A 22,847-nucleotide genomic window follows, 5' to 3' on the forward strand; every position below is an offset into this window, starting at 1 on the left:
ACAGGTTTGAGTAAAAACCCTGAAAATATTCTGAAGCCGGAACCAGGACAATCACCCCACAAAGTAACAAGTCTTGCACTGCCCCAAAATGACCCCGTAAACAGGTTGGAAGAGTCAAACGTTTTCGGAGGAAAAGACCAAACTCGATCTTGTAGCTGGTAGGGATGTAACGATATCAAAATCTCACGGTACGATACAATTTCGATATTGACCTCACGGTACGATATTTATTGCGATATTGTGGAAAAGCTCACGGTATTGTTAAATACTATTTAATGACCACAGATACACTACTTGAATTCCATCAGTATGATAGTGGCACTGGCGTCAGTGTTTTTTTTTTTCATTTAATTTATCTTTAGACCCACAATCCTGAGCCTGTTCCTTCCTACTGCTCCAGTTCTCTAAGTTCTCAGTAATAATAACACCATGACCTTGGGAATAATGCCCAGCAGGGGAGGATTGGGAACAGCTACTTCCTCCCCTGCAGGCTGCTGAGCGAGGAAGATGCCCTACTGAGATGCCATATTGGAATGGTGACGTAGAATGGGCGGCCAACAGGGACACAGGGCCTGGTGGAGTAGCTGCACACGAAGGGAACTGGAGCGTCTTCCCCCCCCTTTCTGATAGCTGGAGGCTTTGGTAGGCATGCAGGGTAACGCTGACAGCAGTGTGAGTTCATTTTTACACAGCACCATATTGCTGAAATAAACAGCCACTTCCTCCTAAAATGTTGCACAAGCTCACCTCACTTACACCCGTGACATTACACTCACCGGCGGTCCGGTGTCTTTCTCTTGCCTGTGTAGTGTGGTGCTGTTTCCTGGTGCCTGGCTGCCTGCCTGCCCTGGAAGCTGCTCCGCCGAGTCAGACTCCGCCGCTCTCGTGCGCTGGCTCCGCCTCCGCCCCACAAGCCCGCCCACCCACACTGCTCCAAACCAACTGGCAGCCGCTCGCCTCGGCTCGGCCAGTAAGCAGTAAGCACTAGGGAGGTGACAGGTGAGTGACCGTCCGTGACAGACGGCGGCCAGACCAATGAATTTGACTAATAATCGAGTCCCAGCCGCGGCTATTTTTTTTTCTTCTAGCGGCCGCCCCTGATCATTTGCCGCCTGCAAAACCGTGCCCCAACCACGACGATATCGGGACACGGTAACCGTCGCGATACCGCGATGGCGGCAATATCGTTACATCCCTAGTAGCTGGACCGAATGACTTGTACCAGAGAGGTCAACGGATCCGGAAAATCAGCAAAGATGTCCCTCCACCCCAGATATGGGTGAGGGCGCCCCTTCAGGCAGAGGAAGCCTTGTACGCAGGTCTGGAATAGCCCCTCTGGCTTGCCACGCCATGTCCTCTTGGAACTTTTATCCCTTGAGGGACGAAAAAAACCTTGTATGAGCCGAGAAGAATGGCCCATGTCTACGACGGGGCTCCTTGCCCTCGGTAGCCTGCGGAAGAAAAGTACTCTTCCCCATGTGAGATCCTTAATGATGTCATCCAAGGAAACTCCAAACAGGCAATCCCCCACAAAGGGGAGATCAGATAAGGCCTTCTTAGAAGTCTGGTCCGCAGACCAGCATTGTCAGCCAGATTAGCCGCCAAAGGACCACTGCTGATACAGACAGCCTAAAATTAATGGAGCCGCATCCAAAGAGGTATCACAGATAAACTGTAGATGTGCGAGACGTTTAACTCGCAGGCCAGGCCCCGTCCAGTGGACCTATGTCGCTGCCAACCTAGCACGGAGCTGAGGCCTGTGCACGCCAGCTGGCCAGACTGGGGGAACCCTCTGGATCTAGATTATCCAGTCCATCGCCAAGTCCAGCAGTTGATAGTAGATTCTCACAGGTACAAAATAACAAAGATAAGAAAAAATCTATTTAAAAAAGGAAAAAAATGACCAGGACCAGAGATCCTAGCAAGAAACTAGGTCCTTACTCTTGACTAGGCAGAAAAAAACAGTGCCTATAGCAGAGTGCGGGTGTATACCCCCTGGGACTGCCCAGTGTCCTACTCCTGCCTAGTGTCCTACTCCTGTAGGGGGCAGTATAATCTAATGGTTAAGAAGAATCAGGAGCCGGCGTCAATGAAAGAAAGAGAAATTAACAATTGTGTAATAAGGTAGAATTAAACAATATAGCGGACAAAAAGGCTAACTTTACCTAAACTGTACCCTGAAATATTTACTGTCTTGAATTAGTCCTAAAAATAGCTAAGCAGTTTCTGTGCTTCTGAGTCTCATAGTTGTGTCTCTGAAGTGCATTAAAGCACTGCTGTCCCGTCACTGCTAGTCTCACATGATTTGGTGATGTCACCATTTAGCTGTTTGCGGTTCTTGCTGGAGAGATAGCTGTAGTACAAGGATAACCACACTTCTCATTCATCCATTTTCTGGATTTGTGCTTCATCCACCTTTATTCTGCACCTTTTATTATTCCCCTAGTAATTAGATCTCCAGTCAGCAGGGGACAGCTCTGACAGAAAACAGTAAAGCCCTGCTTTTACCAACATTGGCTGCCTTTACACAAAGCCAGTACAGACCAGGCATGGTTAGTAAGAATGGGGGAAAATATCAGCAGAAAACCATTAGGAGAACCACTAGCAACCCAATTCTTTGTCCTCTGCTTGCCTTTTTCAGACACAGCTTTAACAGTTTGGGTCCTCTTTAAACAGATGGGAGTAATTTTTCTATACATTTTTTTCCAGCCTTCCCCAATACCTCTGTATTCTATTTGGCTAAGTTTACACTTGCGTTTGGGGGGTGGTAAAAACAAGCAATTTAGTAATTTTTACAACCCATCTCCTCCCCCAAGCTACAAAGGCAGCCACACAGTGTTGTATACTTGCTACAGCCATGCTGGTTTGCTTATTGGCAAGTATTGTACCACTTGTTAGATTCAGTGGGAAGTACTGCCAGCCGAATACGACCGATTCAAGTGAATGGGGACGCAACATAACCGCATGCAATGCACGTAGTTGCAGCACAGAGGTGCAGGCTTTTAGCAGTGAAAGTAGAAGGTGAGGTGGCATAATACCACCTATCAAATGTCATACTTGTCCTGATACTTCTTTTTTAAGAACTATTTGGTGAAGAGCGAATTTAAACCTGAAAAAAAAACAGTTATCAGACTTGCCCCCATGGGGAATTATTGTTATGGGTCGTACACTATGTGGTTGATTTACTAAAACTGGAGTGTGCAAAATCTGGTGCAGCTGTACATGGTAGCCAATCAGCTTGAATTTCAGCTTGCTCAAGTAAAGTGGAATTTTAATCAGAAAATTAAGTCCTGCTAGATCACTTCAGGCTGGCCCCTTTTGCAGGTATAGCTATGTAAAACATTAAAAATAAGTATCTCCACTGTTTAACCACTTCCAGACCACCTGCTGCAGTTTTACGGCACAGATAGCTGCCATAACCCCGGTATTTTCTTACAGGGCAGGCGGTCTTCTTTCACACAAAGTGGTCCCAGTGGCAGATTTGCCGCGGGATCACTTTTATGGGCGATGGGAGGAGTTCCCCCTCCAGCCGCTAACCAGAGCCGTCGGTAGCGGGAGAAAATGATTCGGTCCTCTCAGGTGCTGTGCAGGAAGTTGAGTGAGGACAAGATGGCCCCCACTCGACTCTATGGCCTTGGAGGAACAGAGCTACGTCATACGTCGCTTCTTCCCAACAGCCTGAAAGAGCCCATTTTTTTTCTTGCTGAAAAAAAAAATACTTTTTTTTTTTGCTTTTAAGGGTAAATATGAAATCTGAGGTCTTTTTGACCCCAGATCCCACATTAAAGAGGACCTGTCCTGCTTTCTATTACAAGGGATGTTTACATTCCTTGTAGCAGGAATAAAAGTGATCAAAAAAAAGGAACAGTGTAAAAATAAAAAGGTAAAATAAATAATCATAAAAAAAAAAAAAAAATGTAAAGCGCCCCGTCCCTCCGAGCTCGCATGCAGAAGCAAACGCATACGAAAGTGGCGCCCACATATGTAAACGGTGTAAAACCCACACGTGAGGTATCGCCGCGATCATTAGACCAAGAGCAAAAATTCTAACCCTAGACCTCACTTTAACTCTAAACTGGTAACCTGTAGGAATTTCTAAAACCTCACCTATGGAGATATTCAAGTACCGATGTTTGTCACCATTGCACGAGCGTGCGCAATTTTGAAGCATGACATGTTGGGTATCTATTTACTCGGCGTAACAATATCTTTTACATTATAGAAAAAAATTGGACTTACTTCACTGTTTTCTTATTCAAAAAAGTGTATTTTTTCCCCAAAAAAATGCGTAAGACCGCTGCGCAAATACAGTGTGACATAAAAGTATTGCAACAATCTCCATTTTATTCTGTAGGGTCTCTGCTAAAATTATATTATATTATATATATATATATATATATATATATAAATAATGTTTGGGGGTTCGAAATAATTTTAAGTTTAAAATACGGATTTAAATTGTAAACAACAAGTGTCAGAAATATGCCTGGTCCTTAAGTGGTTAAAATCCAGTAATACACTGTCTCACCTTACTCTGCACATGCTCAGTTGCTCTCCATTTTTAGGCACTGCTAAGGTTGTTTCTCCTATCCTGTACAGCCAAGTAAGATGAATCTGTTTAATCTGCAACTGCCATAATGCTGCATATATCACACCAGCCATTTGATGGCTTAACAGTTTGGTTGAGAGCACAAGCTAATGTGACAGTTAGCAATCCCGCCATTCCAAGAATGTAACTGTTTTTTGAAACTGTTAAATCAATGGGTTTAGTTCCGTTTTATGATTTACTGCTGTTCAGGGGCTCTGAGCTTCAGCAAAATGGCAGCCTCCAGCCTGGAGGTAATTTGCAGCACACACTAATTTTGGTAACATAATTATTAATGTGGAATGTATGTGTCATGCTAAAGAACATTAGGTTTTATCAAGATGTTATGGGTAATATTCCGCTTTATCTTTGACAATAAAACCTGGAACATGATTGGTTTCTATGCAGAGCTGCACCATATTTTGCACTCTTCAGTAAATCACCCCCTTTTTGGCCCCATAGGTTGAAGGTAAATAAGGTGAAGTTGGGTGGATAAAGGCATTGCATTTAAGAATGGATCAGTTATTAATACTGTATATAGTTTATTGCATGATGTGTCCTTGCAGCTATTACTATGTTTTTTAAAACTAATAAAATGTTAAAGGATTGCATTCAAGAACATTTAAGATCAACTTAAACAAAAGTAGGAGTAGCAAGATGATTTAATCATATTCGTGAAAGGGGGTGATTGTTGGAAGATATTTTTACAGGAAGAAGTCAAATTTAAGTGATTCTAAAGCGTAAACATTTCACACCTTTAATGTAATCCCTCCATTAAGGTAAAAAATGTCCAGGTAGCAGTATCCCCCCCAAATAATTACCTAAGCCCTCACTCATCTAATATTGTAGGCATCTATAGTGGCTTTCCTAGATTATGATAAGGCAGCAGGAGCCATTGGCTCCCGATTGCTGTCAGCCAAACCCTTTGATGAGGGGGCGGTGCTTAGTGGCGCTGTCTGTGTCTATGGACACAAGCAGTGCAGCTTAGGATCAAGCCAGCATGAGTGCCCCCCATAGCAAGCAACTTGCTTTGGTGCAGACACAGAGGAGCCAGGAATGCCACCAGAGGACCCCAGATGATGAGGATCGGGCTGCTCAGGGCAGTTATATTGAACACAGCAGGTAAGTATATTTGTGATTTTAAAAAGTATATATATTCTTTACAACCACTTTAATTTCACTTACTAATGCAACAGCTCTTTTGAGACTAAATTAAGGAAATTTATTAAATGCATTCCTGTAGTGAGAAGAGGTGTATATGAGCTGCAGCAATGCTTGTTACGGCTGTGTGTGTGACTTGTAACAGTGCTTTATTATGACTGTATATGGGCCTTATAACAGTGCTTGTTTTAGAAGTAGGAACTTTAGTCAGAAAATTAAGTCCTGCAAGATCACTTCAGGCTGGCCTCTTTTGCAAGTATAGCTATATAAAACATTCAAGCGGTAGTAAACCGCAGCAAAAAAATAAATAAAATTAGGCCCGGCCAGTTTAAGTCATAATGTGCTGGTAAGCACCGCATACTAGCAAATTATGACAGACTTACCTGAAAACTAAGCCCTCCAGGGGGATGTTGCCACCGTTGAAGGAGCTTCCATCTTCACCCGGTCTTCCTATTGGGTTTGCAGGCTTTGGTGATATGAATGGCTGAGCCGCGATGACGTCACTCCCGCACATGCACGCAGGAGTCACGGTTTACGGCACAGCTCTGAAGGAACAGCATGCGCATGCCCTTCCTTCAGAGTGCATGCCCCAGTGATTTTACTGGCTACAGCTAAAGTAAATAGCTCCTAAATGGTGCACGTTTAGTAGATTATAACTGCACCTATAAGTAAGCCTTATTATAAGCTTACCTATAGGTAAAAAAGTCATACAAGGGTGTTTACTCCCACTTTAAAAAGAAGTGCCTATATTGTGTAAAATCCATTAACACATTGTCTCACTCTGGACATGCCCAGTTGCTCTCTATTTTTAGGCACTGCTGAGTTTGTAGAGGCCGATCTGCTGTCAGCCTTAAGGCTCCTTTCACACACTCCGTCTGTTGGACGGAGTCCGTTTTTTTCAGCGGGGGATCGATCCACTGATCCCCTGCTGAGCAGGAGGATGACAGCTGTGTCTCCGCGCTGTGTGCGGAGACACAGCTGTCAGTTCCCCATGCATCTCTATGGGGTAAATCGGATGGGAACGGACCGTCGGTCCGTTCTCATCCGATCCCATCCGCTGGACGGATGGAAAATAGGGTTTCCCTCCGTCCGGATTTGACAGATTGGATCGGATGTCAGCGGACATGTCTCCGCTGACATCCGATGCCCCATAGGAATGCATGGGGGGACCATTCGGATCTGAACGGTCGGCCTTAACCACTTAAGCCCCAGCCCTATTTCGGACACTTTTTGTTTACAAGTTAAAACCAGTATTTTTTCCTAGAAAACTACTTAGAACCCCCAAACATTATATATATTTTTTTAGAAAAGACTCTGGAGAATAAAATGTCGGTCATTGCAAAATTTTTTGTCACGCGGTATTTGCGCAGCGGTCTTTAAAACGCCATTTTTTTGGAAAAAATTTCAAAAATCACATTTCACTGCATTTAAAAAATACTAAACAGTAAAGTTAGCCCATTTTTTTGTATATTGTGAAAGATGATGTCACGCCGAGTAAATAGATAAACAACATGTTACGTTTTAAATCAATAGAGATCTCAATCGGCGACACTTTAAATTTATTTAACGGTTACCAGTTTAGAGTTAGAGTGTAGCTCTTTTTTTTAATTATTGCTCACGCTCTGGCAATCGCGGCGATACCTCACATGTGTGGTTTGAACAGCGATTTCATTCGCGGCTTGACTTGCGTATACGTTTTTTTTTTGTGCGCGAGCTAACGGTGACAGGGGCGGCTAAATTTTTTTTTTTTCCTATTTATTTTTTCTTTTTTTTTTTAACTTTATTACAGGTTTTTAAAAAAAAAAAAAAAAAAAAAATCTGATCACTTTTATTGCTGTCACAAGCAATGTAAACATCCCTTGTGACACCAATATGTAGTGACAGGTACACTTTATGGAGGGATCGAGGGTCTAAAAGACCCTAGACCCCTCCACTACACTTCCATGTATGCAAAACGCCGAAAACAGCGGTTTTGCATACAGACGTTTTTTAAATTTGCCGCCTTTTGCAGCACAGTAACCCGGAAGTGACGTCATGGACGCCGCCTCCGGGTTACGTCATCGGAGACCCGATCAATGCCGTTTCCGGCATTCATCGGGACTCCATCCAGCCGGCGGCCGTGCCGGCTGGGTGCTCGGGGCCCCCGGTGGGACGGGAGCCCCGAGAAAAGCCACGGAAGGCGGCGGGAGGGGGAACGTCCCCTCCCGCTCACCCGGATAACGATCGAGCGGCTCCCGAGCCGCATCGGTCGTTACCGACGGAAAGCCGACCGTTGGCTTCAAACCACGGTACCGGGATGATGCCTCTAGCTAGAGGCATCATCCCGGTATAACCCCGCAAAGTCTGCCGACGTACGGGTACGTCAGTATGCGGTAAGTGGTTAAGCAAAATTAAACCCACCTATCCTTTACAGTCAAAGAAGGGGCTTCTGTTTGAGCTGCAACTGCCATGGTGCTGCACATGCGATCAGTTATCACACCAGCCATTTGATGGTTTGACAGTTTGGTTCATGACACAGGCAACTGTGACCATTAGCACCCCTGGCATTATAGGAATATAGTTGGTTTGGTTTCGTTTTATGATTTACTTCTGCTCAGGGCTTCAACAAAAATGGCAGCCTCCAGCAAGTAGAAACAGGAACAATGCTGGAGGCAATTTACATCACATACTAATGTTGGTAACATAATTATTAATGTGGAATGTATGTTGCTTGCTAAATTATTTTTTAACAAAGTTGCCATGAGTAAAGTTCCGCTTTAAGAAATGTGCGCAAGGTATAGCATTAGTTAACAGAATTTCACTCAATTGAAGGAGAAGTATAAAGAGGCATCTGCATGTTTTGATGACAGGCACACCCTGAGTAAAGTTTAGATTCAACTGCCCTGTGAAAGCATGCATTTTGTGCAAGGAAAGTTTTTTAACTTAAAGCATTTAATTGTTTTTGCCTTTAGAATTTATGAATATACAGTATCTCACAAAAGTGAGTACACCCCTCATATTTTTGTATTTATTTTATTATATCTTTTCATGTGACATCACTGAAGAAATTACACTTTGCTACAATGTAAAGTAGTGAATGTACAGCTTGTATAATAATAATAAGTGTAAATTTGCTGTCCCCTCAAAATAACCCAACACACAGCCATTAATGTCTAAACCACTGACAACAAAAGGGAGTACACCCCTAAGTGAAAATGTCCAAATTGGGCCCAATTAGCCATTTTCCCTCTCCGGTGTCATGTGACTTGTTAGTGTTACAATGACTCAGGTGTAAATGGGGAGCAGGTGTGTTAAATTTGGTGTTATCGCTCTCATACTGGTCACTGGAAGTTCACCATGGCACTTCATGGCAAAGAACTCTGAGGATCTGAAAAAAATAATTGTTGCTCTACATAAAGATGGCCTAGCCTGAAAGAAGATTTCCAAGACCCTGAAACTGAGCTGCAGCACGGTGGCCAAGACCATACAGCAGTTTAACAGGACAGGTTTCACTCAGAATAGGCCTCGCCATGATCGACCAAAAGTTGAGTGCAGGTGCTCAGCGTCAAACATAACCCTCAAAATAACAACACACAGCTATTAATGCCTAAACCACTGGCAACAAAAGTGAGTACACCCCTAAGTGAAAATGTCCAAATTGGGCCCAAAGTGTCAATATTTTGTATGACCATTATTTTCTAGAACTTTCCTAACCCTCTTGGGCATCGAGTTCAACAGAGCTTCACAGGTTGCCACTGGAGTCCTCTTCCACGCCTCCATGATGACATCACGGAGCTGGTGGATGTTAGAGACCTTGCGCTCCCCCACCTTCTATTTCAGGATGCCCCACACATGCTCAATAGGGTTTAGTTCTGGAGACATGCTTGGTCAGTCCATCTCCTTTATCCTCAGCTTCTTTAGCAAAGGTAGTGGTTGTCTTGGAGGAATGTTTGGGGTCATTATGTTGGAATACTGCCCTGCGGCCCAGTTTCCAAAGGAGGGGATTATGCTCTGTTTCAGTATGTCACTGCACATGTTGGCATTCATGGTACCCTCAATGAAATGTAGCTCCCCAGTTCCGGCAGCACTCATGCAGCCCCAGACCATGACACTCCCACCACCATGCTTGACTATAGGCAAGACACAATTGTCTTTGTACTCCTCACCCGGTTGCGGCAACACACGCTGGACACCATCTGAACCAAATAGTTTTATCTTGGTTTCATCAGGCCACAGAACATGGTGCCAGTGATCCATGTCCTTAGTCTGCTTGTCTTTAGCAAACTGTGGGCTTTCTTGTGCATTATTTTTAGAAGAGGTTTGCTTCTGGGACAACAGCCATGCAGACCAATTTGATGCAGTGTGCGGCGTATGGTCTAAGCACTGACGGCTGACCCCGCCCCTTCAACCTCTGCAGCAATGCTGGCAGCACTCATACGTCTATTTCCCAAATACCTCTGGCTAGGACGCTGAGCACGTGCACTCAAGTTCTTTGGTCAACCAGGCCTCTTCTGAGTGGAACCTGACCTGTTAAACTGCTGTATGGTCTTGGCCACCATGCTGCAGCTCAGTTTCAGGGTCTTGGCAATCTTCTTATAGCCTAGAGACCATCTTTATGTAGAGCAACAATTCTTTTTTTTTCAGATCCTCAGAGAGTTCTTTGCCATGAGGTGCCATGTTGAACTTCCAGTGACCAGTATGAGAAAGTGAGAGCCATAACACAAAATGTAACGCACCTGCTGCCCATTCACACCTGAGGCCTTGTAACACTAACAAGTCACATGAGACCGGGGAGGGAAAATGGCTAATTGGGCCCAATCTGGACATGTTCACTTAGGCGTGTACTCACTTTTGTTGCCAGCGGTTTAGACATTAATGGCTGTGTGTTGAGTTTTTTACACTGTTATACAAGCTGTCACTACTTTACATTGTAGCAAAGTGTAATTTCTTCAGTGTTGTCACTTAAGAATAAAAAATTTACAAAAGTGTGAGGGGTGTACTCACTTTTGTGAGATACTGTAAATATGCAAGGCGAGTGCCCTGGACTTTTCTTGGAGTGCTGTAATTGACACTATTTCACTATTATGTGTAGCTATCTTTATCGTTTAATACATAATGAAAGTAGCAAGAAACCATGCATTTGGAATAACAGAGGCCAGAATAACATTGGGCAAGGAATCTTTAATGCATGATGAACACTTAAACCAATCTCCTCTGAAACAGTGTTCTCCGTACAGGGAAGCCAATGTCAACTTGTGTGAGAGCGTAGTTAGTGCAGGAGCCTCCTCCTCTCAGGCCTGCCTTTATATACAGGTATTGAGAGGAAGCCAGTTCATGTCTGTTGCTTACTTTAGGAGGGGTGGAGGACAATTGCACTAGGTGATAGCAAACAGTTGAATTATTCAGGCAACTCATGCCAATTGCAGGGAGTACTGGGGCAGCATGACATCTAATTATCAGAACTAAAACTAGAGACTGTGCAGTTAATATTTGGAGAACAGCAATTGCAGAAGGCTGACATAAAGACATTTTAATTAATTGCAACAGTACTGTATTTTGTATTTTCTATTCTTTAACCCCTTTACTGCCAGAGCCTTTTTTTTTTTTTGCAATTACAATAAAATGCACATTTTAGGGCAAACTGTTACTTAAACCCCTAAAACATTATTTCCTGAAAGCAGGGACCCAGTAAAATAAAAATGGTGGCAGTTACAATTTATGCACCTTTTTATTAAATCTATATTTTCAGTAAAAAATGCACTCAAATTAAAAATTCAAATTTTAGTGCACACAAACGCAACACCCAATTTGTTTAGCTAGCCTTAAAACTGTATGCCTAGGAAACAGAAAAAAAAAAAAAAAACGACAGTACCCAAAATTGTCCATAGATCGTAAACACTCTATAGACAACTGTCTCACTCCAGAACACACAGCGATACCCAATATGTGTGGCACATTTTTTGTTTTTATAAACCTGGCACCCAAGCGGCTGGGGGGGGGGGGGGTTAACTTTACTCTTATTTTCTATCACAAGGAGGCTGATAAACCTCCCAAATGATAGCATAGTGCAGGTTCTTGTTAAGGGTACATCAGTGGTTTATTAGACCCCCACTAGGACCTCTCTACTCTTGATGCTGACAGTGAACAGAGTTGGCGTCATCAGCTTCTTCCCTGGCCAGAGACTGACAGTTCTGAACCTGGAAGTGAGCAGAGCTGAGCACTTCTGAGGTAATTTGTCAAAGAAAAGGTCACTTTATTGATGTAGAAGTGATGGGGGTGACTTTACAGAGCCAATTCTATTAGAAAGCCAGCAGCCTGGCGAAAAATGTAAACAAATTCCTGGCTGAGTTAGCAGTCAGGAGTCTGTTTATATACCAGCATTGGTGGCAGCAAAAGGGTTAAATTATCGTTTGAGACCATTAGCTCTACTCATGCCTGTTTACTACCCTCAAATGTACAGAATAAAAGAATCTGGTAGAGAGAAAGAAGCTCCCTCCTACTACAAATTCATTAGACTAAACCACCAGCAGCAAGGAGAAGCAACAAATACCAGCACTGCATACAGACACAAATGCATACAAGGCAATACAGTTCTCTCTTCCATACACAAAGCATCATATAATGGAGCCATACAGACATTACATCCACACAGAGCAAGACATATTGGATACACATGCACAGAAAAACACTGGAATGCAGACATGCATGATCACACTCAAAAAACCAGCATACAAACAATACCTGTAATCTTTTATGCAATCGGACACATAAAATACATACTCATATGCTGCAAAAACGTCATATTAAAACAAAGAAACATACATAGAGCACACAGGCAAGAACCGTCACATACTCTTTAACGATGGCACTCATCTACAAACACACTTCTTGTTGTGCATGGATAAAGCACACTGCTTGCAGAGGACATTTGGTGTCTGTTGCTTTATGTGTCATTTGCTGGCAAACAGAGCTCCTACAGTCATAAGAGCCCCAAGAGCCACCGCCCCTGTCAGTACTGTTTTCAGAGAGGCCCAGTTTCCTTCACGCTGTCTTCTTGCTTCTTCTATAGCACCATCGCCATACAGAGCCAGGAACCCATTCTGAGAAAGAAAGACATACAGTAACATGGTTGGAGTGTCACAACATTGCCAACAGGCCAGTCATTGCACATCTGCATCATCTTAAATGAAAACCTGAGTACATGTATGTGACTAAAGTCCAACTCCAATTCATTTTTTTAAATGTATTGTGGAGAGAGGTTCTAGTGGGGGGAAGGGAGGGGGACCCGAGAAGACAGGATCGGTGCTGTTCTGTGCAAAACATTTACACAGAGCAGGTAGGTATATTTTTTTTATACCGAACCTTTAATATCACTTTAAGATGGCACAATGAAAAGCATGTACTACTAGGTCCTCAAACACCACCTTCCATGGTTCCCACTCCTCCTGCCTACTGGTTAGAAAGGAGAAGGAGGAGGTAGGCCTGAGCTAATAACTCCAGGAGATTGCTCCTATTTGCATATCAGAACACTCTGCTTTTCAGGAGTTTCAGAGCACCCTACAAAAAAAGGAATTCAGCAGGCAGGCATTTGATGTGCCTGTGGTTAATGAAGTGATATTTTCGATGTCCGCAAATTAACAACAGGGTAAGCGGCAAGCATGAAAAAATAAAGTACACTGTGTGATGTAGACTGTTTTTTCTAAATACTGTACACATACATATCACCTCATTTAAAAAGAGCCAGAACCCTCCTGCTTTGGGTTGGCCTACTTCAGGTATTATGGAAATATGTACACGTGTTGTCATTAACTCTTTAAATGTATAAGTATTCCATAATCTATTTATCTATATTAAATAGGCCATTTTAAATACATTTGTGCTATTATTGCAAAATGATAAAAAAAAGACTTATTTATAGTAACAAAAACTATTGATAATGTTTACACACCCAGGAGGTACCTGTACATACCTACAGCAGCTTTCACTTCAACACCTGCTTCACCTAAATAAAAGATAGCGGTGACAATAGAATGATTCAGTACTTCAGGATTCAGTAAGAGTGCTTGCCCGCCCATTACTATTGGTCAGTGAGGCAGCCCATCACAGTGATGGGGGAATGGGAATGTGTGGAATAGGCAAGCTCCAACATTTGCTTTTGCCCGTTTGAACGACAAAGCATTTGGACAAAGCCAGAGGTACTGAAAGCTGCTTCAGGTGTGTCCTACCATTTCTGGGTACCTGCAGTTCATATCTGTCAACAACTTCTGGCTTTCTAAGAGTGACAGAATCTCTAACAGACAGAACTGTCCCTTGAGGTGCCCAGTCAGTGATAAACTAAGATAAATTGTCAAATGTACATACAAAAGTAAAGTTGCCATTTCTCACCCATCCCCCATTGCTCTGCATCCAGTCTCTCAAGTTGGTCTCCAAAAAGGTCACCATCCAGTCTTGGATCCGCGGTAGAAGGGGAGCCATCTCTTTGTTGACGCATTCTGCACAAAGTGCCGCTCCAAACACAAAGAACGCCACCACACGACCCCAGTTAACCCCACCTTGGAAAAGACCACCTGCCACCTCCGCAAAATGTGCATAAGCTGTGCCAGGGGTCACATGTATCTGTGTGGATATTTCACTGAATGCCTGTCGAAAACGTTCTTCAAACTCATCCCCTGCAGCACGCATAGCTGAATGTAGACCACAGGATGGAGGTCCAACTGGCTCTGGAAGCAAACCCCGCTGACACAGCTTGTACTGGACAAAATCTTCCACCAGGGATCGGGATCTTGGGTCAGACTGCGCCATCCAGGCTCTCTAAAAGCCAAAAACACAAAAATGCCCTCTTGCCATCACTCCACAGAAAATGTTAAAACTCTAATTTACAGAGAAGTCAATAAAAACTTTTTTTTTTTTTTAAACTGAATGAGGTCCAAGTCTTTTCTATAATGGTATTTCCATATATTATATTAGTCTGTCAACTTTTCTTTTTTAAAAAGGAACAAACATTTAAAATAGACAAAATTATTATTATTTTTTTTTTTAAACATTTGAAACTCAAAAAATAAAAAAACAAAAACACCCTCCAACAACATAGCTTTATTCATAGGTATGATAATCCTCAATTATAAACCGAAACATTTTTGAAGTTTTCCACGTGTTCTCAGAAATAAATCTGGTCCCTCATTTGTTTACCCTATCCTAATTTGGTATGCCATTATATTGAAGTTTGACATGTCTAGTATAGAGTAACTTTGCAAGAGTGGGTATTAAAGGGGATTTTCACTGCATCCGAGAACCACAAACCAAAAACACTATTTCATTCATCTTTAATGTATAAAGCAAACTCACACATCCATCCATGCTTTATTTGGTTAAGAAATCACTTTGAAAACAAGCCCCTAGCATTTATAGCCATGGCCATCTAGAGTAAGGGCAAATTATTCATTTAGAATTTAATTCCCGGAATCCATCTGCCCTTAGCTCAGGCATGCATGCAGTAGAGTATGCTTAGCTGAGAAAATCTCTCTGCCTCTCCTGAAGACTCATTTATGACATCATTTATAGACAAATGACACACAAAGAGCAGCACTCTCAAAAAAGGAGACTCCTGACAAATCTGAAGTGGAGTCTTTCGGCTGGGTGCACAGGCTTAAAAGGATCTCCATACGTTTTAACAAGTGTTCAGAAGAATAGGTAGCCGGAAACTCCAGAATCCAGTAAAATGAATAATCTTTATTGCTACATATAGGTGGATAAAAACAGCTTACATGTCTCGGCACAAAGCCTTGATCACGAGCATGTGTGATCAAGGCTGTGTGTCTAAGAGTCGGTTCACACTAAAGCCCCGTACACACGTACCGATGGTCGGCTTACAAATGTTCCTCTTTTCTCCCCGGGATGTCGGTGTCTGCTGAAAAGTGCAAAGACAGCACAAGGACAGCACAAGAATTTTGTCCGCCGACTGCAGAAGTGATGTCATGTAATGGTTAACTTTCCCTGTGTTTTCTATTTTCTGAGCATGCCCAGTCTTGCAAATCTGCGGTCTGTCGGCCGAATTGTGTACTGACAGGCGAACAATCGTCCGTTCTGGTGTCGGCATACAAATATTTTCATGTTTGCACGAAAGACTTTTGTCCGCGGATTGTGCGCAGACATCTGTCGGAGGCACCATACTAACACGCGTACAATCGGCAGATCCTTCGTCCACCGACGTTTGTATGCCGACGATCGGTACGTGTGTACGGGCCTTAAGGCGACACGACTCCTTACTACTTCTGGGCGACTTGTGCATTACCACTTCGGAGCGACTTGCTGGGACTTCACATAATGGAAGTCTATGCAAGTCACTCCGAGGTCGCCCTGAAGTAGTACAGGACCCTTTTTCTAAGTCGGAGCGACTTGTGTCACTCCTATTAGAACGGGTCCTGTAGCGGTCAATGGACCGCGACTTGTCAGGCTGACAAGTCGTCTGACAAGTCGCGCTAGTGTGGACCGGCTCTTAATATGTAAGCAATTTTTGTGCCCTTATATGTAGCAATAAATATTATTCATTTTACTGGATTCTGGAGTTGCCGGAGTTCTAAAATTTAGTCGGACCCGTGAAAATTCCGGACCCTCGTCACTTCCGGTTATACTACGTCACCACCAGCAGCTGTTGCGAGCCCCGGTGCGCATGCGCACAAGACATTTTCCAGGTCCGATGAGATTTTATGACTTTGCTAACAGCTGACTGAGAGGAGGAGGAGGGGCTGAGGTAGGACGACAACACCGCCGCGGGAAAATTTTACAACACCGCCGCATCAGCGAGCAAGGAACATGTTGCAGAGCTGACTTAGAGGGGACTGTCCGTCCTGAGGAGGCGGGAAGGAAGTGTATATAATTTTAGAACACCGCCTGAGGTCCCTAGACTTTCGCCCTCACATAGAGCCACTTCCGCCTGTTCTCCCGATACTTCCGCCCTTACTGACACATACCTCCGCCTAAAGTCCATAGACTTCCGCCCTCACATAGAATTGAATTCCGCATTCTCTATAGAGAACCCCTCTAAGTCAGCTCTGCAACATGTTCCTTGCTCGATGATGCGGCGGTGTTGTAAAATTTTCCCGCGGCTGTGTTGTCGTCCTACCTCAGCCCCTCCTCCTCCTCTCAGTCAGGTGTTAGCAAAGTCTTAAAATCTCATCGGACCTGGAAAATGTCTTGTGCGCATGCGCACCGGGGCTCGCAACGAGCTGATGGTGACGTAGTATCACCGGAAGCGACGAGGGTCCGGAATTTTCACGGGTACGACTAAATTTTAGAACACCGGCTACCTTTTTTTCTAAACACATATGACATCATTTGCAAAGGCAAGAAACCCATAAGTAACTGAAGAAATGTAAAAAAAAAAAAAAATAACTAAAAAATGTTTACTCAGTTAAGTAAATATGATATACTTTTCTACCTTTTTACTAATGCTAGCAGCGTGAGGATTAAAAAGAATCAATGTGGATTATGAAAGTGAAGTTCCACTTTAAAACTCAACTCTGCTAGGTTTGTTTTAAAAATGCATTGCCCAGTTCACAATTAAAAAGTAACTTTGATACGATGCTCTTCTCACTGGTGCTGTCCCTGCAAACTCATCAGTCTGTTGTCCAGCACAGGTCCTCTTCCAGGCTGGGTGACATCCAGCATCACTCATCCCACTTCACGTGAGCTCAGGACATTATGCAACCCAATCGGTACGTCATCCTGCCAGCCTAGACTCAGAATAGAAGCTGCAGAGAATGGTGCTCACGTCATTAGGTGAATACATTTTGCTGCAGCATTCTGGACCACCCACTGCTGAAAGAAAAGCATTACATGACCAGACAGAAGACTCAAAGTAAACAGCTACCTTGGGTAGATTAAAGCGGAGTTCCACCCAAGAAAAACATTTTTTCGATAAAAATAACCCCGGGACAGTCAGGGCTAGTGCATTTAAGCAAGGATAGCCTCTGAATTGTCCAGTTTCACTTACCTTTTAGATGAAATACTTACCTTGAAAATGTCTTGTCCAGTGCTGCCATCTCAGGTGTGGGCAAGCTGAAGCCGGAGCGTCCTCTTCGGTGACATCGGAGTCCCAGAATGCCCTACTCGTCACTTCCGGTGCAGGCGTGTCATCCCTGCACAGCTTCTGGGCATGCCCAGAAGCGGTTCAGCAGGCAATGACGCGCCTACACCGGAAGTGAAGAGCAGGACCGGTGCAAGCGCATTGACTCCTGGGATCGATGACGCTCAGCTCCCAGGAGTCAATGCAAGAAGGAAGTGAATGGCGTGTGCTGCGGCCACAGAGGGAGGAAGAGGAAGGAAGGTAAGTATATTTTCATTAAAAAGAAGGTAAGTGAAACAAAAAAAAAAAAATTAATTATCCAATTCTTTTTCAGGTAAATTAAGCAAGCGGAAGGTGAAAAAAAAATTCAGGGTGGAACTTCGCTTTAACCACTTGCCCTCCAGAAGATTTTACCCCCCTCATTACCAGGCTCTTTCTGCTATTCGACACTGCGCTACTTTACCTGGTAATTGTGTGGTCATTTAATTCTGTAACTATATTTATATGAAACATTTTTTCCCCACAAACAGAGCTTTCTTTTGGATTTTTTTGCGCTATAAAATGATAAAAAAAAAAAAAAAAAAAAATGTAGAAAATCAAAACTTCATGAATGGGAGGCCAAAATGTATTCTGTTACATGTCTTTGGTAAAAACAAATCCCAATAAGTGTACAGGTGCATCTTGAAAAATTAGAACGTCATCAAAAAATGATTTCAGTAATTTAATTACCCACTTAAGGACCGCCCATCGTACATATACTGCGGCAGGGCAGCCCTTAAGTGCAAAATTATGTACATTCGATTAGACACAGCGGGAGTCAGTCCGCAGTAGCGGCTCCCACGATTACCAAGGAGACTGACAGAACGGCCATCTGCCTATATAAACAAGGCACTGCTGTTCTGTCAGACAGGAACGGAGAGATCGTGTGTTCCTAGTAATCAGGAACACCGGTCTCTCCGTTACTGCAGTCAGTCCACCCCCAAGTTAGAAAACATTCCTTGGGAGCACACTTAACCCCTTGATCGCCCCTGATGTTAACCCCTTCCCTGTCAGTAGTTTATACAGTAACAGTGCATATTTTTTAGCACTGATCACTGTATTGGTGTCACTGGTCCCCAAAAACTGTCACTTAGCCCCGGTTCACACTTGTGCGTGGTTCGCATGTAATGTCGGAGCGCACTGCTCCGACATTACATGCGATCGGCTGTGCGGTGCGAGTTTAGCCATACAGTTTGTATGGCTAAATTCGCACCGCAGCCGCACCAAACACGCACAGGGACCCTTTTTGGAAGCTGCATCAGGATCGGATCGCACAGCGGTTCACACTTGTGCGATCCGATCCTGTGCGAACTGCACGCTCGCACTGCGATATGCGATCAAACTGGGGGTGTCGTTAAGATTACATTGACACCCCCAGCGTATCGCATATGGCAGTGTGAACTGCCGGGGGTGCGTGTGCGATGCGGGAACAGGCTGCGGATTCGCAGCCTTCCCATAAGTGTGAACCGGACCTTAGTGTCAGATTTGTCCGCCGCAATCCCGCTAAAAAACGCTGACCGCCGCCATTACTAATGAAAACAAAAAAAATAAAGTCTATAAATCTATCCAATAGTTTGGAAATGTTATAACTTTTGCACAAACCAATTAATATACGCTTTTTGGGATTTTTTTTTTTACCAAAAATATGGAGCAGAATGCAAATTGGCCTAAACAGATAAAAAAAAAAAAAAAAAAATAAAGTCTGATTTCTTTATTGGGAATGTTTATAGCAGAAAGTAAAAAAATAGATTTTTTTTTTTTTCAGAATTGTTGCTCTTTTTTTGTATATAGTGCAAAAAATAAAAACCGCAGTGGTGATCAAATACCAAAGGAAAAACTATTTGTGGGAAAAAAGGACATCCGATTTTTTGGTGGTACAGCATCGCACAACCACGCAATTGCCAGTTAAAGCAATGCAGTGTCGCATCGCAAAAAATGGCCTGGTCATTAAGGGGGTAAAAACCTTCCGGGGCTGAAGTGGTTAAAAAAGTAAAACTCGTTAAATAGAGATTCATTACACACAGAGTGATAGACACTGAACAAAATGGTAGATGCAACACTTTTGTTTTTGCCCCCATTTTTCATGAGCTGAACTCAAAGATCGAAGACTTTTTCTATGTACACAAAAGGCCTATTTCTCACAAATCTGTCTAAATCTGTGTTAGTGAGCGTTTCTCCTTTGCCGAGATAATCCATCCACCTCACAGGTGTGGCATATCAAGATGCTGATTAGACAGCATGATTATTGCACAGGTGTGCCTTAGGCTGGCTACAATAAAAGGCCACTCTAAAATGTGCAGTTTTATCACACAGTACAATGCCACAGATGTCTCAAGTTTTGGGCAAGCGTGCAATTGGCATGCTGACTGCAGGAATGTCCACCAGAGCTGTTGCCCATGAATTGAATGTTCGTTTCTCTACCATAAGCGGTCTTCAAAGGAGTTTCATAGAATTTGGCAGTACATCCAACCGGCCTCACAACCACATGTAACTACACCAGCCAAGGACCTCCACATCCAGCATCTTCACCTCCAAGATCGTCTGAGACCAGCCACCCGGACAGCTGCTGCAACAATCGGTTTGCATAACCAAAGAATTTCTGCACAAACTGTCAGAAACCGTCTCAGGGAATCTCATCTGCATGCTCCTCGTCCTCATCGGGGTCTCAACCTGACTGCAGTTCGTCGTCATACCTGACTTGAGTGGGCAAATGCTCACATTCAATGGCGTCTAGCACTTTGGAGATTATCGTATGGGCAGGCATATGTTATGGACCAGGAACACAGGTGCATTTTACTAATGGAATTTTGAATGCACAGAGATACCGTGACGAGATCCTGAGGCCCATTGTTGTGCCATTCATCCACGACCATCACCTCATATTGCAGCATGATAATTCATGGCCCCATGTTACAAGGATCTGTACACAATTCCTGAAAGCTGAAAACATCCCAGTTCTTGCATGGCCATGTTTGGAATGCTCTGGACTGGCGCATACGACAGCGTGTTCCAGGTCCTGCCAATGTCCAGCAACTTTGCACAGCCATTGAAGAGTGGACCAACATTCCACAGGCCACAATCAACAACCTGATCAACTCTATGCAAAGGAGAGGAGGCAAATGGTGGTCACACCAAATACCGACTGGTTTTCGGATCCCCCCCCATACAGCAAAACTGCACATTTTAGGGCTCTTTCACACACTGTGTCCGTCAAATGGACTCTGCTTTTCTCAGCGGGGGATCGATCCGCCGATCCCCCGCTGAGCAGAAGGATGACAGCTGTGTCTCCGCGCTGTGTGCGGAGACACAGCTGTCAGTTCCCCATGCATCTCTATGAGGGAAATCGGATGGGAACGGACCGTGGGTCCGTTCTCATCCGATCCCATACGCTGGACGGATGGAAAATAGGGTTTCCATCCGTCCAGATTTGACGGATCGGATGTCAGCGGACATGTCTCCGCTGACATCCGATGCCCCATAGGAATGCATGGGGGGGGGACCGTTCAGATCCGCCAAAAAAAAAACGAACAGGCGGATCTGAATGGTCCGCCTGTGTGAAAGGGGCCTAAAGCTGGCCATACACTATACAATTTTCTTATTCAATTTCCTTTAGATTTACCTTAAACTATGTAGTGCAAGGGCCTGCCTGATTGCATACAAATTGAAAGTGTTTAGGTTTGACCCTATATTACATGGTTTCGGTAAATCTAAAGGAAAGTTGAACAAGAAAATTGTATAGTGTATGGCCAGCCTTAGAGTGGCCTTTTATTGGGCCCAGCCTAAGGCACACCTGTGCAATAATCATGCTGTCTAATCAGCATCTTGATATGGCACACCTGTGAGGTGGATGGATTATCTCGGTGAAGAAGAAGTGTTCACTAGCACAGATTTGTAAACAATATTTTAGAAAACTAGGCCTTTTGTGTGCATATAAAAAGTCCTAGATCTGAGTTCAGCTCATGAAAAATAGGGGCAAAAACAAAAAAGTGTTGCGTTTATAATTTTGTTCATTGTATTTCAAGCATTTCTTTTTAATTTTGATGATTATGGCTTACAACTAGTAAAAACCCAAAATTCAGTATCTCAGAAAATAAGATTATATAAGACCAATGAAAAAAAAAAAAAAAAAAAAGATTTTTATTACAGAAATGTTGGCTTACAGAAAAGAATGTCCATGTACTCAGTATAGTATGCACTCAATACTTGGTTGGGGCCCCTTTTGCATGAATTACTGCATCAATGCGCGGCATGGCGGCGATCAGCCTGTGGCAACTGCTGAGGTGTTATGGAAGCCCAGGTTGCTTTGATAGTATGCTTTAGCTTATCTGCATTGTTGGATCTGGTGCCTCTCTTCTTCTTGACAAAACCTCAGGGATTCTCTATGTGGATTAGGTCAGGGGAGTTTACTGGCCAATCAAGCACAGCGATACCATGATCATTAAACCAGGTATTGGTACTTTTGGCAGTGTGGGCAGGTGCCAAGTCCTGCTGGAAAATGAAATCAGCAGCATCTCCATAAAGCTGGTCAGCAGAAAGAAGCATGAAGTGCTCTAGAATTTCCTGGTAGAGCTGCGCTGATTTTGGACTTAACAAAACACAGTGGACCAACACCAGCAGATGACATGGCTCCCCAAATCATCACTGACTGTGGAAACTTCACACTGGACCTCATGCAACTTGGATTCTGTGCCTCTCCCTCCAGACTCTGGGACCTTGATTTACAAATGAAATTCAAAATTTACTTTCATCCGAAAAGAGGCCTTTGTACCACTGAGCAACTGTCCAGTCCTTTTTCTCCTCAGCCCAGGTAAGACACTTCTGATGTTCCTGGTTCAGGAGTGGCTTGACACAAGGAATGCAAAAATTGTAGCCCATGTCCTGGATACGTCTGTGCGTGGTGGCTCTTGATGCACTGACACCAGCTGTAGTCCACTCCTTGTAAATCTCCCCCAAATTCTAGAATGGCCTTCAAGGCTGTGGTTATCCCTGTTGCTTGTGCACCTTTTTCTACCATGTAAC

The 22,847-nt window shown here is 43.7% G+C and overlaps 1 protein-coding gene across 1 annotated transcript in view; it reads right to left on the minus strand.

Moving 5' to 3' along the window:
• Positions 1 to 22,847, minus strand: part of LOC309548092 (polyadenylate-binding protein 2) — a 63,661-nt gene that overhangs the window by 33,496 nt on the left and 7,318 nt on the right. The window contains exons 2-3 of the mRNA XM_082248057.1: positions 14,111 to 14,536; positions 12,709 to 12,825 (exon numbers count right to left, since the gene is read on the minus strand). Coding sequence (XP_082104183.1) covers positions 12,709 to 12,825; positions 14,111 to 14,527 — 534 coding nt within the window. The 5' untranslated portion in view covers positions 14,528 to 14,536. The remainder of the gene's footprint in view (positions 1 to 12,708; positions 12,826 to 14,110; positions 14,537 to 22,847) is intronic.

Source organism: Pelophylax lessonae (assembly GCF_965119305.1).
Source record: "Pelophylax lessonae genome assembly, chromosome: 1".
Classification (NCBI taxonomy): Eukaryota; Metazoa; Chordata; class Amphibia; order Anura; family Ranidae; genus Pelophylax; species Pelophylax lessonae.